Source organism: Poromitra crassiceps, assembly GCF_964638095.1.
Source record: "Poromitra crassiceps genome assembly, contig: HAP1_SCAFFOLD_984, whole genome shotgun sequence".
In the NCBI taxonomy this organism is placed as follows: Eukaryota; Metazoa; Chordata; class Actinopteri; order Beryciformes; family Melamphaidae; genus Poromitra; species Poromitra crassiceps.
The window spans coordinates 17,235-35,271 of record NW_028151426.1 but is presented as its reverse complement, the minus strand read 5'-3'; the positions used below and the strand labels follow the sequence as shown (position 1 = coordinate 35,271).

The window sequence follows — 18,037 nt, the reverse complement described above, 5'->3', positions numbered from 1 at the left end:
GTTGGTTGTGATTGGCTGTGATCACCTGTGTTGCAGCTGACTAATAACTAATGTGGATCCATCATGGTATTCACAATCATAATTCATAATTTTATGAATCGGGGTAAATTACCGTGGTGCAGATTTTGCGTGCTGCTGTTCTGTCACTGCAGAGTTTTATGAATTAGCCCTAATAAAAGTCAAATGACTTTTCTCTCTGATTGTGTGTTTTAATAAGCTACTCTATGTGAGATGGCTCCGTAGGCACTGAAGTGACCACAAACCCACTGACCGCTACAACTTAAAAACGGTTTTCCATCACAAGCTCTCCCATCACATGATGTGTGTGGCAGTATCTTGTGATGAGCTCGTGACTCTTGGCAACAACCAATGAAGTCACAGACAGACAGTATATCATCAAAAAAATCACTACAAGAGTGACGGTAGCAGCACGCCAAAAATTGAGATGCAAGACTTCAGATTTCCACTTTCTTTTTTTATTGAGGGTCAACGCGTTTCGGCATATGTGCCTTCATCAGAGCATGCTCTGCTCTGATGAAGGCACATATGCCGAAACGCGTTTAAATGCAAATTAAAACACCCTGGCCTTTTTATCTCTCTTATTCTTTTGAGCGGAGTGGAGCGGTGAGTGCGAGCGGGTGAAATCTGTATCGAGCGGGGAGCGGTCTGGAGCGGCCGTGAGCGCTGGAGCGGGTGGAAAGGACCGCTCTGGGAGCGAGGAGCGGTAATTATCACCGCTCCGCTACCCTAACCCTCTGGTGTATATATATGTATATATATATATATATATATATATATATATATATGCTCTGCTCATTGCTTAACATATTATGTACAGTACTTGCTCTATAGTGAACTTTGTGACAAACGTGTTTCATAAGAAGCTATTCACTTGACTTGTGCATAGATTATCAACGGCAGTCCACCATGACATCATGTTTCCGTTTGAATGTATATCTTAACACACCCCCGCCTGCCATCACATATACGTTCAGAACGTTTGGAAAGCACTACAGTAGAGCTGACCTATGACCCGTGCCACCAGACACAGGATGACAGTGACCGTGACGAAGGTCCAGTTCCAGGAGTGCTGTCCGTCCACCGTGGCCACGCCCAGGAAGTTGAAGATGAGCGTCTCGCTGACGCTGCTCCACATCTTCAGGAAGTACTTGATGGTGGTGTGGGACTTGTGGGATATCTTGGCCTCCACGTAGGGTCGCATCACTGCCCCGCATGCTATCAACCTGTAAGGACAAGGGACAAGATGCTAATGCCTTTTGCATCAGTTGAATGGATAATAAAGTGAGTGAACATTTGATTGTTTTATGAGATTTGAAAAGTTTCCTAACTCCTCAGAAAATGTTCGCTCTTCTTTCTGAATCTAGCTTTGATGGTCTTAGTATAAAAGCAAACATTATCAAATCACTGATTATTGCTTCTGAGAATAATATGGGAACAGCAGTGTTTCCCCTAGAAAAATTTCAGGCCTGGAGGGATTTCGAAATGTACCCCGACCGCAACGATGGGGGCCCTCACTGGCGACACTAAACTTTTAGCTAACCTGTTCGCATCCATGTACGCAATGGCATCCCAAGTATCATCATACTATTATGGGATGCGATGCGAACAGTTGTATTATGGGATGTGCGTTTCCCAGGCAACGACACACGTTGACACGTTTTGGAACAGCGCTGCACGCTGGCACAATGCTCCTAAAAGCAAAATGCTTATTGTTTTTAATGATTTGGCATCTTCTATTACTGTCAACACTGTCAACACCAGCATTGTTGTATTGTAATAATATGCCATAAAGGTTTATTGAAATTTTGGGGAAAGCAGGAAAAAAAATCAATCTTTTTTCTGGCCTGGCGGGGGCGCCGTTGGCCTGGAACACACTGGAACAGGCAATCTGAACAAAATAGCATTTTCAACTCTTCTCCAGCAACAAAGGGGAACAGTGATGTCAGAGGTTACTGCATAACAAATTGCTCCAATTTCCAGCCTAAGTTCCATTCTGATCAGAAAACACACACGACAGCCAGAGAGAGACGTCCCCATCCCAGTCTGGTAACCACTTCTACTATCATGTCAAAGATGCATTCTGATCAGGAAAACACACACGACAGCCAGAGAGAGACGTCCCCATCCCAGTCTGGTAACCACTTCTACTATCATGTCAAAGATGCATTCTGATCAGAAAACACACACGACAGCCAGAGAGAGACGTCCCCATCCCAGTCTGGTAACCACTTCTACTATCATGTCAAAGATGCATTCTGATCAGAAAACACACACGACAGCCAGAGAGAGACGTCCCCATCCCAGTCTGGTAACCACTTCTCCATCATGTCAAAGATGCATTCTGATCAGAAAACACACACGACAGCCAGAGAGAGACGTCCCCATCCCAGTCTGGTAACCACTTCTCCATCATGTCAAAGATGCATTCTGATCAGAAAACACACACGACAGCCAGAGAGAGACGTCCCCATCCCAGTCTGGTAACCACTTCTACTATCATGTCAAAGATGCATTCTGATCAGGAAAACACACACGACAGCCAGAGAGAGACGTCCCCATCCCAGTCTGGTAACCACTTCTACTATCATGTCAAAGATGCATTCTGATCAGGAAAACACACACGACAGCCAGAGAGAGATGTCCCCATCCCAGTCTGGTAACCACTTCTCCATCATGTCAAAGATGCATTCTGATCAGGAAAACACACACGACAGCCAGAGAGAGATGTCCCCATCCCAGTCTGGTAACCACTTCTACTATCATGTCAAAGATACATTCTGATCAGGAAAACACACACGACAGCCAGAGAGAGATGTCCCCACCCCAGTCTGGTAACCACTTCTACTATCATGTCAAAGATGCAGAGGCCGAAAAACTAATGTCATCCAAGTTGCATAAGGCACTACAGCTGCTCATCATTCCACCTCTACAGCAATATTGGATTGCCTCAGGAGGTCCCTGAAGACCATCAAGGACACAAACCACCCCCACATGTGAACCACATGTTCTCCCTGTTACCCTCAGGGAGGAGATACACTGTCCCAAAAGCACGCACAAATCGCTTGAGGGACAGTTTCTTCCCGCAGGCCACGAGACTCCTTAACATACACAAATAAACTCCCAACAATCATGTAGTAGCTGTACTGCAGCTGCTACCATTACGTATGTTTAATTCTAATTAGGTCTATGCTATTTGCACCTGTGCAAACAGAATGTTTAATTATTAAACATTATTATAATTATGTTTAAATTATGTCTATACTATTTGCACCTATGTGCAGTGAATATGTCACTGTTTTTTGGCTTGTTTTATTGCTTGTTGTGTCTCTTGTTGTTTTTGCACTCATATGCCCTGCTATTTTGCACTATGTTGTAACGGAGTCTACAGCACAAGAATTTCACACGTGATACTTGTACTACGGACTGGAGTGACAATACAAATCTTGAATCTTGGATTGGCTATAAGGGCATGAGGGAGGGGTGAGAAAAGGAATTGACACTGGGAAGCTGTTTCATGACTCTTATATCAGGGGCTCAGGGGCTCCTGGCCTTTCAACAGACTGTCCTTGACTGAGCGTCTCCGAGGTGCTCTTTTAAGAGAGGCATTAAATAGACCAATGGCCACAGGCAGGAATGATTTCCTGTGCCTCTCCGTATTGCATCTAGGTGGAATCAGTCTCTCACTGAACGTACTCCTGTGTTTGACTAGCACGCCGTGGAGTGGGTGTGAGTCGTTGCTCATGATGGAGCGTAGCCTGGACAACGTTCTCTTCTCTGACACCGCAGTCAGAGAGCCCAGATCCAGCCCCACAATGTCCCTGGCCTTACGGATCAGTTTGTTGAGTCTGTTGGCGTCCGCTGCCTTCAGCCTGCTGCCCCAGCACACAATAGCATACAGTGCTTCCCCACCTGGTTCTACAAGTCCTGGATCTCCCGCTGATGTTTCTCATCCTTGATTTTGGAGATGAGCTCTTGGGTCAGCATCCACTCCTTCGCCCCCTGCTCACTGCAGAGGTCAAAGTAGTGGATTCTCTCCTCCTTCAGGCGTGTTGTCAACCTAAAAGAGACAGGCGAGCAGTGAAACTGTGGGTCAGGCAATTTATACATGAATGAATAAAAACAGCTTCATCAGAAGTCCTGTCGTTTTTTCTGAGTCACAAATGAGAAATGGTCTCTTGTCGTACAACCAGCACTCATGAAAAGAAATGAAAAAAGAAGAGAGACTCACATTCCCTTCAAGTGTTTTGAGTCCTTAGGTGCTTACCTGTTGATCTCTAGCTCCTGTTCCTCACGCTGTCCTTTCAGCTTCTCCAGACTGCGTTTCAACTGGATGTTCTCAGTCTGTATAGATAGATGGTTACAGAGTGAGATGAGAAACAGTAAATGTACAGTATGAAATAGGCCACGCCCATCACGGGGGAAAAGCACAGTTCATTTCCACACACCAGTGTCATTTTCCTTGAATTAAACATAGCTAAAAGCTGTTGTGTGGTGGGCTGCGCAGACAACAAATGTAAAAAAAAATCGCCAGTTAACATTTTTTTGTACTCCCAAGGAAAACAAGGAAGCCATTGAGAATTGGCAAGAAGAAAAATGTGGATGTTGCTGTCAATGAAGTAAGTTGGAGTGTTCATCTTCCGCATATACGATATTTTTGTGCAACACCCGACCATGCACGCGACATAGGAGGAATGCCAGGATTGGAGGGGAGATTGTGTTTTCCCCCGTTTTGGGCGTGGTTTCTGAATGATGGCACGCTCCGCAGTGTCTCTATGGGGGGGAGGTAGGTGGAGTTTAACAGTTTATGAAAACTCATTCAAATTCATGTGTGCTTCTTCATGCTCTACCTTGCTGTTCCAGCTGCTTGGTCAGCACGGCCACATCCTGCTCCATCCGCCAGTTGCTGCAGGCATCGGTCATGAGCAGAAGGTCATGGAGAGGAGACCAGCTGCCACTGGAATGAAGGCAAATTAAAGTATTACATTTTAATGCCAAATATTGTTCCAACTGTAGGGCTGTCCCAAATACTAATTTACCTCTGGATTCAAATGCTAGCCCTACATTACGCCCTTTGAAGACATTTGATAAATCACACAAGCTTTCAGATCAAGTCCAGAATTATACCTGGTTGAAGGAGAAGGCACTGTTTCACAGAACCATGTCGCTGGGCGGTGGGCTGGGAGCTCTGGCTTGTTTGTTAACTGTAAAAAGATTGAAACAAAGTCATGACATTTAGTCTAAAGACAGGTAGGTAATTTTTTATTTATTTATTTCAGGGACAGTGCAACATTAATGAACATTTCCATGTAAATGTGCCGGATTATAGCCTTAGCTAATTTCCATCCGTAGTCCCTCGACAGGTGAGGTACAAAAAAGTTTAAAAAGAAGAAATAGAAAAATTAGTGCATACATAGGGCAACTGACAGGGGTGCAATGTAGGTGACACATACATACACATAGGGTAAAAAGGAGAGGAGACATACATATACATGAAGGAGGCATTTAACTTTGCAATTCAAGTGGGCACATACAGACCTTCAATTCCGGTATGTAATACAAATAAAACAAAAACAGGAAACATTAGGGACATTGACCAAGGTAGACATAGGACTTACAAGGATATATATATACAAAAACAACACATGAAACAAAAGGGTTTAGATATGGTCGCAGTTTTGATTTGATCTGAGCCATGACTTTAACAGCCCCTTAAAGGTGTGAAAACTGCTACTCTCTCTGACTGACATTGGTAGGCTATTCCACAGTTTGCTACCCCTGTAGGACAAAACATTTTGTCCGACAGAGGACCGTCTCAGAGGTAGTTCACAGTCACCTCTCGACGAGCTTCGCGTGGTGTTCTGGGTAGCTCTCCGTTTGATAAAGCATTCTAAAGGAGGTGGTGCTAGCCCATGAAGGATTTTATAAATCATACAGGCAATTTTACATTTTTTATAATTGTCAAAGCTGAGGAGCTTGTACTTTAGAAGTATATTGCAATGATGGTAAGATAGGTTTCTTATCTAAAATTTGCAGGGCCTTTTTATATAGAGACTCGACGGGCTTCAAGGTGGTTACTCCTGTGAAGGACCAGTGAGGCAGTATGTAGTATGTAGTATATGTGCAAAAATCATTGAATGGAGAAAGGTTAGAGCCGCACTGTCAGTCAGAGATGCTCTAATCTGCCTAAAATTGCAGAGATTGAATTTTAGAGTGTTCGATACCTTTTTTATATGACTCTTGAAAGAGAGTCATATAATAATAGCTCGTAAAATAACAGGTTAGTGATGTGAGTGACCCACTTACCCAGCTGTGAAGTGACTTCAGGCCCATGGCCACGTTAATTAGCATGGCTGCCATTTTCCAGTTGAACTGATGAGTTGTAGGAGTTCACTTGTTGGTTTGCAACCTGGCAATGTAAAAAAATATTTAATTATAATTAATGTGAAAATCAACTTTTCTCCATCAGATATAGATCAACACATAAGCACAGTGAAACTATAAAAGGCACTTATAGGAACATGTCCACATATATGTGAGTCACAGCACTAAAACCAGGGTTAGTCAGCAGCATGATAATCGCATTCTGAGAAACATTCAGTCAACAAATGAACTACGGTAACTACATCAGATTTCTCAAGACAGCCTGACACGCCCACACAGTCCGCGGGAGAAAATACACTCTAAAAACTAATTGATTCTCATGACTTTTGCCATGACTGTCAAACCTAAATTTATATACTTTGCGACGTTCATCATCGTTCAAATTTGGCTGGTGGCTTATTAACATAGGGTCCTGTGATGTGATGAACTCAAAATGCTAAATAATAAAGAAATATTTCTGGTTTCCAGGGACTTTAAATATCAACAACTAGCCAACAGATATTATTAAAGCTGGTGGGCTTCATGGAAAGAGTGTGACTCGGTTGACCGTTATATCAAACTGGTAATTCAGTGTCGTTTTATTGCCACACAACTAACGTTATTAGCTCACAACTAACAACTATGTTCCAGGTCATCTCAAAAACAATGCAACGGACACAGCGTAGCGTTACATTAGGCCTTGGCCACACTGATCCGTGGTGTCTGTCCGTGTGCGTTCATTTCTCTGTTCACTTCCATTCATTTTCAATGACAGCTGTCCGACTGTCCGTGGAGTACTCAGAAGCGTACGTATCCAGAAGATTTGCATACGTTTTGATGGACAGAAAGTTGAAGAGGGATGAACTTTTTCTGGATAGACGTATCGGATGGTCGGATGGTCGGATAGTCACTGTCCGTTTAGCCAATCAGAGTCGAGGTCTCGAGAGGAGGCGTTCCGAGATTTGTTTCAACTTTTCAAAGAAGATGCCGGCCGAGGCGGTGAAGGAGGCTATAATTAATGCTGTGTACACCATCCCGCTGTTGTCCAACGTGCCACATTGCTCTTAAAGGGCTCGCGCCGCATTAACTACAGTAATAATCACATGGGGGGAAAAAACACATTTTCACATGAGTGGGGCACGCGCAAATACCACCGTGACGTCACGATGTACCAAATCGCCCATTCATTTGAGGGCACAAAAAAAAGCAGGTTTGAACCCATAGAGGGAACTTATGCTGCTGAAATGATAGGGGTTTGTACAATTTTAACAGATTGGTCACAGATGTGGAGATTTTGACCAGAATCCTTCACATACCACCCCAAAAGCCATATATATTGGTTAAAAGCTGAAAAAGGTGTTTGGGGGTTTAGTCCTGCTTTAACTATACTTACTAGTTTCAACTACATTTGCTGGGCAGTCATTATTGGTGTCTACAAAAACAACATTTTGATTGAGTTAAAGGCTACAATGTAACAATGAGAACAATTAGACTACCATAACCTGAACATTACTGAATTTAGTTCATTGATACACAAATTTCAAACCAACTCACTAAGTTAATTTGAACCCAAGTAGCTGCCAAAATAATGGAAGCATTCAAGTAATTGAGGGATGCATTATTATAGAAAGCAGGCTAAATTGGCACCCCCCAATGGGGGGAAAATCGACAGGATGTTTTATTTTATTATTCTCGTGAATTCCTGCCCAGCTTGATCTGCTCTGTGCTGCTTGACGTGACTCTTGAGAGAAGCTAAAATACACAGGCTGATTTGTGGAGCAGAGCGGAGAGCCGCTTCGGGGACGCCTCTGGTGGACACAAGTATTCACTAGACAGGCTACGTCCGCCTCATCTCGCCGTCGTAATGCAACGTTTCCTGGTGGAATCTCAATCTGCCCGGCTGCCCGGCAGAGACTTTAGTCCCAAAAGAGAAAAAAAACTTGAATGGATTTGCATCAAAGGAGATTTAGAAGTGAGTAGACGCAAATCCGTCTGAAGAATAAGTAAGTAGACGCGTCTACCTGCGTTTAACCAGACCGTTTAACGTCTCACATTCAAAGCACTTCATACTCCCAGAGCTGGCGTAAGCCATATAAAAACCCTCTGGCTTTACCCAAAATTAAAACGTCCAGAGTTTGTGTCTTTGAAAACAAACTGCTAAAGCTGCGTTCACACCGACCTATTAAAATTTTTCGCTGGCATCGAGTTTACATACAAAGTCAATGCAAACGAGCGATTGAGCGTATATTCGCCCGGGAGAAAAATCGCTGGGCGTCCGAGCGACAGAGACAGAACGATAGGGCGAAAATACGCCCGAGATGAAATATCCCAACTCGAGCGAAATTACGCTGGCATCAGTCGCTCGCTGTTCAACGCTGATTGGCTGCCGTGTGAGAGTGAGTCAAGGATCACACTGGCTTGGAACAAACCGCTGGTTTATTGTGTGGCAACAAACTGCATTGACAGCTGATTGACAGGCTGACAGCTGACATGAAGTGAAGTCTGTACTACCGGTATAGAGCTCGCATTAGGAGCACGCTGATAGGCTTAGCTTGTAAACAACTACGGTGGCTCGGCCTCGTAGTGGACAAACATCATGACATTGCGTAACGTTATAGCCCCCACATGTCCGTCAATTATTGTGCCTGTTGACGAGCGATTTAAACAGAGCGACAGAGCGATTCCAAAGGGTTGAATCGAGCGACAGAGAGAAAAATAAATATCTCGGTGTGAACACAGCTTAACCAAGGCCAAGACAATAAGCACGTTTCCTTCACAACAACTGGTCAGGTGGCACAATTTCATCTGTTTTCCTCTAGGAGGCAGCCAAACTTCATTTGTCTGAAACATCAAAGCGCTATAATGAAGAAAATGTGAGTTAAGGTTAAGTTCTGGTCCCACACCGGCCCGCCCAGTTGTTTAGTGGTGGAAAAAGCTGAGTTGACTTTCTAGCGGTCTGCAGAGGGAGTGTGTTTTACCCGCATTTCTTCTTCTGGGTGTGTCTTGCTTTGATGAGGGCCAGGATGGCTGCTTCATCATAGTGGTGGTTGCACTTCTTATTCTTCATGGGATTCACCATATCCACCTTGAGAAGCATAATAATGCAATTAGTAAGATAGAACCTAACGAGTGGTTGTCGACTCAACATGGGGTCTGGGGACCATCAGGGGGTCCCCAGTAAGCTGGTGATTTGTTAAAGTTAAACATTTCATTGACAGGGTGGGTCTGGGTAGTGTAGAGGTATAATAAGCACTCGCCTACCACCACGGAGACCCGGGTTCAATTCCCGGGCAGCGGTATTTTCGGCGTGCTCAAGACGTTCCTACAGACACAATTGCCCGTGTCTATCGGTGGGAAGCCAGCGGCGTATGAGTCCTGGTCGCTGCACTAGCACCTCCTCTGGTCAGTTGGGGCGCCTGTTCGGGGGGGAGGGGAACAAGCTAGTTCACACGACTTCATCATCTGTCAATAATGCCCCGACCCACCTCATCAGGTAGGACTATGTGAACATGAGTGAAAAGACGAGGGTAGTAAACATTATCCAGCTGTTTGGGTGTGTTATCGTCAAAAACCCAGTCTAGCATCATCTCTGTTGAAATTTTACTTCCAGGCAGGGGGGGGATATTTAGTGATTTGGGGGCAAGTGCAGCAGACAGATAGTGTCTTGCTTTATTTGTATTTTGCTTTCCCTAGCTGAATGTTGGTATTGGCAGTGGTAGGAGATTTAAATTCTTATATAATGCTGGATATTTAAATTAATAATAAAAACGCACCCATTAAGATTTTGCACCTTTTTTTCTTTCTCCAACTCTCTTTCTTATAGTATATAAATAATCTGATGCAAAAAACAATCGGGACACCCTCCACGTGAACATGCAAAACGGAGGGTTAAGGGCCAAGGGGTGACTTATCATTATGAGAACATGAAGTAGCTATGTAACGAACCTCCCGTGCTGCCGACAGCCTGCTCTGTTTGCTGTCCGAGTGTCCGTCACATAGATAACATCTCCCGCTTTATCTCCCGCTGCTGTTTGTAATCGATATATGGCCTTATTCCATACAAGCAGCAATTTAATTGAATCGTCCATAATCTTGAAATCAGATCATATCTCTATGCTAAGATAGGCTGCTACGCTACAAAACACAACAGACGGAGTGAACTCTGACCTGCCCCGGGTGTGCTTCATGAGAAGAAGCGAGAAGCGCTTCTGTTTGGTAACAGAATAAGAAGAGAAAACCACAGAAGAAGAACATAAGCACATCTGAGGTTCATTACATAGCTAATTCATGTTCCCATAATTATATAACAACCAACTGCGAGGTGACAGAAAATATGTTATTTACAGTGTGAACGACATATGCCCCATTTACGCCTGTTTTAGCCAGTTCCAGGACTCTACTTGGATCTGAATATCTTCTAGGGAGATCAGAATGAAACCAAAGTTATTTGGGCGAGTAAAACATATTTTAAGCTGGAAATAAGGTCTGGGGTGTAAAAAACAGGAATTCTCCTTTAAGAATGAACAATAGAGCGACTTGTCAGTGGGACGACAAAGACGGGAGGACGTTCACCCAAGCCTTAAGTGGGGGGTTGAGTCAGTCAGGGGGTGAGTTCCTCCATGGCTCCTCCTCGCAGGGCGCTGGACATGGCCCTACTGCGGGCCAGCCTGGAGTTGGAGGGAGGAGAGAGCCTCATGGAGCAGACCAGGGCTCCCACCTCCTCCTGCTTCTCGTCGTGCTGGAGCCTCATGGAGCAGACCAGGGCTTCCACCTCCTCCTGCTGCTCCTCGTGCTGGGACAGCTGCCGGTTGAAGGCGATAGCGTGCGCAGCGAACTGGGTCAAGTCTTTGGTGCTGCTGTTCCTGTCAGGAGAGAGAAGGGAGAAGAGCATCTGTAAGATCATGGATGCCTGTCTTTAACTAACTCTTCTGGTCCGAAAACGCCTACTGTCCGTTTGGAGTATGAAGACAAACAGTTTTGGGGACTCCAGAACGGGAGAACTCTCTCTCACACACACACACACACACACACACACACACACACACACGGTTTAATGCTCTCATTTAGGACACTTCATGCCCAAAAGAACATGTGGGGCCAAGTAAAAGTTAGCTTTCCTGCTCAGGACTAGACAGGAAGTGGTGCGATTTTGCTGCGTCAAGTTACCTACTGTAGGAGTTAACCAGGGTGAGACAGGAAGTAGAGCGATTTTGCCTTCAGAGTAAAAGCTTAGATTGTGAAACTTTTTTTCAGATTTCCCCTCCATTTGTACTTGGCCAATTTCCCCCTGCTGCCCAGGGTCACTGCTCCACCCTCTGCCAATCTGGGGAGAGCCGTAGACTAGCTCCATGCTTCCTCCAAGACATGCCAGCCGCTTCAGGACACATACCCTTAATCTGGCTTCCCACCCGCAGACCCATTGCCCGACACCCGACGGTAACCCGGGGGCGCGAACCTGCGACCCTCATGTTGGTAGGCAGGGAATCTACCGCTACACTACCCGGACGGCCTAGATTGTGAAACTTTTGAGAAAAGTTGGAAAATAAAGCTGGGCTGTGCAGAGCAACAGAAAAGGTTTGAGAGGTATAAAAGTATAATGTAATAGTATAAACGCACCACACATTGTCCAGTCTTCAGAAAGTAATACAATTATTTATGTATTATGTATTAATTAATTTAATTTAATTAATTAAAATGTATTTATCAATGTCCTTTGTTGCTCTGTAAAGCACTTTGCACAAGCACTGACAATTGTTTAAAGGGCTTTAGAGATGAATTTGACAGTTTTCAAAGCTATCTGCTTTTACCTTTGGAGAAAATGAGGAGTTGGAAGATCTCTCTCTGGAGCATTCTGGGGAAATGAAAACACCAGCATGGGTTCTTCATGTACACTTTAACTTTTAAATAACCACAAAATAAAGACTGTGAAATAAACTCCTAATTGTATTACTAATAAATGCCACTGGATGAATTAGAGTACCAGTAGTCATGTGTAAATACAAGTTTAGAAGACACCTACCCCCTGCACCCAGGGGTGCTGGAGGACCTGAGCAGCACTGAGACGCAGAGTGGCATCCCGGACCAGCAGCTTGGATATGAGGTCTTTGGCTCCCTCTGAGATGTGAGCCCAGTCCTTGTCTGGAAACTCATACTTGGCCCTCCTGGATGCTCTCAAACAGGTGACTCTGAGGAGAGATAATATCCCAGAAAATTGGTTAAAGCCCCAATCAGTAAGATTTTTGACATTTTTTACTGAAATATAACAGCTTTTTATTCACAGGACATGGTAGATTGACTTTTAATAGGGAGACCCTCGTCTTTATTTATCCCACACTGCCCTCCATTGGCCAGCACTGGGACTAAGCAGTTTGTCTGTCACGTCCCGTAGCAAGAAAAAAGAAAAAAGAGAAGCATGCGCTGTACAGCGGAAGCGCTGTGCTCATGAAAACGAGGAAGTAACTCGATTCGGATTTGCTACGAAAATGATGTTTCACCCGATGTCACAACATGTACATAGAGCTTTCTGGCGCTGTGTTTTGTTGACTTTGAACAGCGATATCGTTATCGATACTAATGCACGCAGAGGGCGCAGTTGGAAACTTACTGAATGGGGCTTTAATATTGTTCATATATCACAGTTTCGTAGTGTTACAGTCATCCCCCTTTCGCATGTAGATATGATCAATATTTATGTCTATTTGTTGTGGCTGTTCATCTTTTGATCTGCTCTGCTCATTTAGAAGGATATAGAGGCACCCTTTATACCTCTATATCACCTCTTTGTCCGTATGGTGCCTTTTTGTCCATACGGGGCTGCCATAGGCGTACTTAAAATGGCGTCTGCCTCGGCCCTCGAGAGGTCAGTCTGGTACGCACAACCACATCACCTGTGGACAGTTAATATTAGTGTCTGTCTCATTTTGCTTTGCTTTGTCACGTCTGTCCGGTCTCGTGTTTATGGGACGTCTTTGATCACGTGAGGACGGTCCTGGATCCCCTCACGTAGGATGCTTCTGGAGGCAGATAAATAGCTAATGCGGCTGTCGTCCACTCCGTCAGAAGTGTGTTGCCGTGGTTTTAACCTCGGGTCCTTTGCATTTACTATTTATCTTGAAAAAACTAAAAGAAAAAAACGAAAAATTTTGCTTAGTTTCCACAATATGGTTGTTGTTTTACATCCCTGCACTACACCACTTCAATCAAGATTTGCAGTACGCCCAGAAAAGATGTGAATCCACGAAATTTAGAGTGTTCTCCCGTTGAGTTACTGTTTAGAGAGGCTGATTATAGGGGCCCGCGCTACCGCAGCTGACCACTGCGAGGCGCATTCTGTTTCCAAAAATGGCCGGAGTTTCGTCTCTTTCCTTCCATGCTCTTTGTCACAGGTCTTCTTCTTCTTCTTCTTCTTTCAGATTTTCAGCAGTATAGTGTCAGACTTGGCGTCTTACTGCCCTCCGCAGGTGAAAGATATCAATTATGAAAAAATAAATAGTGTCCACCACCCCCCAATGTGCTCCAGTTAATAATATATTATTGTCCATACTGTCACTCAGACCCAGTTGTCCGGGTTTCCGCAAAAGCATCCCTCAGTATTTTATCGATCTCTGCTCCAGATACATCCACCACATTTAAGAACCTCTTAGCAGCGTCAAGCACCATCTCAATCCTCTCCGTCTTCCCACTCAAATTAGCAGCACAGTTTATAACCATGGCTATGAAAGCCAGGAATTGCTTCTTTTCCATGCAAATGACATTACTCTGGTTAGTTTGTCCCTTTTCCCTCTCCGGTTGTTTTTGCTCTGATTCTTTCTTTCTCTCCTCTGACATCTTAACTGCCTCTGCATATGATATTCCATTTTCCTCTCTAATCTTGCTCACTATTCTTTGCTCAACTCTTTTAGGGCACTGTGCTGACCCCACATGATGATTTCCGCCACAATGCAAGCACTTCACCTCATCTTTTCCTTTTCCTACCATACACCTTTTTCCATCACAATACTTGTCCCCACACCTCCCACAAATCGAACGTCCGCCACATAACCGGGGTGAAATTGGTTTTATATTCGATATTCGCCTGTTTTACCTCCAGGAGGCTTTGTGTTGTCGGGGAGGACGAAGACCCCCGTCTTCTCCTCATCCTGCGGGCTGCCTCCTCCGGCCAGGGGGAGTGTGTCTACGTCCGTCTCCGTGTCGGTGGATGTGGAGGGCACCAGCGTGATGCCTTGAGGGTTCATGTCGTGGAACCAGGCCATGATGTTGCCCAGCAGGTTAGCGTTGGCCGCCGCCGCCGAGGACGGGTCGCGGCTGTCGCATGCGGTCCAGTCTGTGGTGTCGCTGGAGGACGAGAAGAGGCCCGTGGATGAGTTGCTGCCGCCCGGGGCCACCGGGATGGGCACGGAGCCGCCGTAGCTCCGCCGGTGACTCTCCGAGTGCCGAGTGGAATGGAAGACTGGTACTGGCCTACAAAATAACTCTACAGCCGGAGGCAGAACTCGCCATCTTCGGCTGCTCGGAGTCCTCTCTGACACTCGGGACAACTGTTCCCAAAAGACTCATTCTGAAGGAATGGAAGTCCTCCTCTTCACCTTCTTTTCAGGTGTGGCTGATGGACATGATCTCTGTTATACAGATGGAGAAACTCAGGTCCCTGAGGGCCAACTCGCTTAAAAGCTTTTCAACTATTTGGGACCCGTTTTTGGCCGACTTTCTTTTTATTTTGCAATTTTCAAAACGTAAAACAGAAACAACACAAAAGGCTCAGACAGAGAAAGAAAAAACAAACATAGTTCACATTCCAATACTACAGCTTGGCACTACCAGCCACGTAAGGTCCCCATGTGCCTGCAAGGGATTTGCGTAGGATCCCACGCAAAGGGTCCATGAGAAGTCAGTTATGCGAGTCACGTACCGTTATTAACCTCATCCAAATAGGCCAGAAACGGGTCCCAGACAACCAAGAACTTCCCAAGAGAATTTGTCCTCAAAAACCGGAGCCTCTCCATACGTATAACCGAGATCGTGTCCGTCAGCCACAGCTGAAAAGAAGGTGTAGAGGGAGACTTCCACTCCCTCAGAATGAGTCTCTTGGCGACAGTCGTTCCCTGCGTCAGAGACTGTTGTATAGCCATAGGGAGCAGAGAGGATTCCGAGCAGCCGAAAATGGCGAGTTCCGCCTCCGGCTGAAGGGTTGTTGTTTTTGGCCGACTTTGACAAGGTTAACAATGAATAGTGACTGAGGCTAGAGGTGACAGATGGCTCGCACGTCTGGTTTCTCATGGACCCCTTTCGTGGGACCTCATGCACAATATCTATTACAAACACAATCACCTTATGCGGCTGGTAGCACCATGTTGTAATGTTGAACGCCGATGGTGTATTTTTTTCCTTTTTCTTTTCTTTCCTATGTCTGAGCATGTTTGTTTTGTTTGTGTTTTATTATTGTTCTCTAAAAATTTAAAATAAAACATTTAAAAAAAGTCTTATGGTATGGTACGGTTAGATTTCTTTCTCTTTTACCTTCTCCATGAAGATGATTTAACCAACTTTCAGGCAAAGAAAAATTAACAACACAGGTTTTCAGGTAACTACCGTTAAATAATGGCCTGGCCCCAACAGATGTTGCCCCCGTCCCAACATGCAACACGGCGTGATGTAACAAGTTTTATGAATGAGCCCATAGGTTTGCAAAACTTAACTTATCAGTTGAAGTTCTACATGATAGTTATATAATTTGAGTTTCAATGTTTTTAGCATGATAGTAGCATCCACATTGATGCCGAATGACCTCCGATGCAAGGAATAAGTAATTTTACTGCAAGCAAGGGTCTCACCTGAAACTGGTCTCCCGACCTCCAGGGAGAAAACTGGTCTCCTGACCTCCAGGGAGAGCATTACAGGAAGGTTGTGCATTAATTCACAGATCTCCTGGTAGCTAGATGAGCTCACCAGTTTATCTCCAATGGCCACAATCTCATCTCCAACTCCCAGTTTACCCATGGATTCCTGGAAGGATGAGGCCATAAATCAGGGACAAAACACAATTTTTCGTTGAGCAACAGTAGCACCAGTGATCAAGTTACCTTGTCTTACCTCGTCATTTCCTCAAATAACTTTAGCTGTCATGAACACATGAAGGACATACAATATTTTAAGAGCATCTATATACTATATGTTAGCTGACATTGGAATAACTTAAAGATGTAGCAGACTAGACATACCCTTTCTGCAGCCCCTCCAGGCCTTAGCCCAGTGATGATGACCTTAAGAGGGGATGACTTGATCTCCAGATCAAGGCCAAATGACTCATCCTCACTTCTCCTCAGGATCACCATGTCAATGGTGCAAACTCCTGCCAACTCATTGGCCTCCCCCTTGCTGCAGTGCTGGTGGGGTATCACCCAACCTGGAGTCCTGGGGATTGTTCCCCCAAACTGCAGGGCTTGGGATGGGGGCTGGGATGAGGCCAACACTGGAGAAGACTCATCAACTTTGGGCTTTAGTGGCTGGGGCAGGTTGGGTGCTTCGATGTTCATCATGCTTTTGACCCGTGTTACGGCTTTGTGTTCCAGTTTGGGGGAGCGTTTGGACTCCGTTTGTCCACCATCTCGATTTGCACAGGTATCCTTTTTAACGCCCAAATGACTAGACCCAGAACTCATGCTGGCTGTCACCCCTGCCTCATGGCCAAAGGGGCAGCGAATGGGCATGAAGGGTGACTCGGAACCTGAGTTTATGACGATACCCTCCTCAGATCCCAGGGAGCTACCATAGAGCGGTGTGGGCATGTCATTATTTCCATCCCTCTGCAAATCCCCACCATCTTGGCTATCTTGGTCTACATCCAAGGATGACATAGCAATTACAATCCCACAATCATTTTCCGGTAACTGGGATGACTGGGCATCACCGGAGGGAGCAGCCCTGGAATTCCTCGGCCGGCAGAAGGGCGGGGTCTTTCCAGTGTTGACAGGGTCCTGGTCGTCATCGCTGGGTTCATCCTCACAGCACATCACCTGTCGCTGGTGGAGAAGTGGGCTTCCAACTGAAGCGGGCCTTGAGCCAACACTGGGCTGGCACACTGCCTCCGCATGCTGCTTCACAGGGACAGGGGTCTTGCCATGTGTTGCACTGCACATATGGCCACCCTCCACTCCTTTCAAAGAGAAGGTGAATACTGACAATGAGATGCTGGTGATGGCTTTTCAGCTGGATTTACTTGAGATTTGTGCGAGAAAGATTTCATGCTTTCACAAAGGATTGAATCAAGCCAGGCTTTAACTTGACATTTACAGTCGTAGAGTGTACCATGTGGCTGTGGGGAGGGGTTGTGGTGAAGTGTACTATGTGGCTGTGGGGAGGGGTTGTGGTGGAGCGTACCGTGTGGCTGTGGGGAGGGGTTGTGGTGAAATGTACCATGTGGCTGTGGGGAGGGGTTGTGGTGAAGTGTACCGTGTGGCTGTGGGGAGGGGTTGTGGTGAAATGTACCGTGTGGCTGTGGGGAGGGGTTGTGGTGAAATGTACCATGTGGCTGTGGGGAGGGGTTGTGGTGAAGTGTACCGTGTGGCTGTGGGGAGGGGTTGTGGTGAAGTGTACCGTGTGGCTGTGGGGAGGGGTTGTGGTGAAGTGTACTATTTGGCTGTGGGGAGGGGTTGTGGTG

The 18,037-nt window shown here is 45.5% G+C and overlaps 1 protein-coding gene across 4 annotated transcripts in view; it reads right to left on the bottom strand.

Annotated features, from left to right (window-relative positions):
- LOC310771672 (sodium/hydrogen exchanger 1-like) overlaps window positions 1–18,037 on the bottom strand; it is a 40,045-nt gene that overhangs the window by 5,652 nt on the left and 16,356 nt on the right. Inside the window, exons 6-17 of one of the 4 annotated variants that reach the window (XR_014552455.1) lie at window positions 16,599–17,533; window positions 16,212–16,383; window positions 14,465–14,715; window positions 12,401–12,566; window positions 12,189–12,232; window positions 10,954–11,243; window positions 9,360–9,466; window positions 6,325–6,427; window positions 5,146–5,222; window positions 4,869–4,975; window positions 4,286–4,362; window positions 4,009–4,078 (exon numbers count right to left, since the gene is read on the bottom strand). Coding sequence is in view for 2 of the 4 variants with exons in the window: in XM_083664225.1 (XP_083520351.1) it covers window positions 1,027–1,244; window positions 3,931–3,971 (259 nt within the window). In the remaining 2 variants the exon portion in view is untranslated. Of the gene's footprint in view, window positions 1–1,026; window positions 1,245–3,930; window positions 4,079–4,285; window positions 4,363–4,868; window positions 4,976–5,145; window positions 5,223–6,324; window positions 6,428–9,359; window positions 9,467–9,642; window positions 9,827–10,953; window positions 11,244–12,188; window positions 12,233–12,400; window positions 12,567–14,464; window positions 14,716–16,211; window positions 16,384–16,598; window positions 17,534–18,037 lie in introns of those variants that run through there. The other 3 variants (XM_083664225.1, XR_014552456.1, XM_083664226.1) reach the window with 3 other exon arrangements.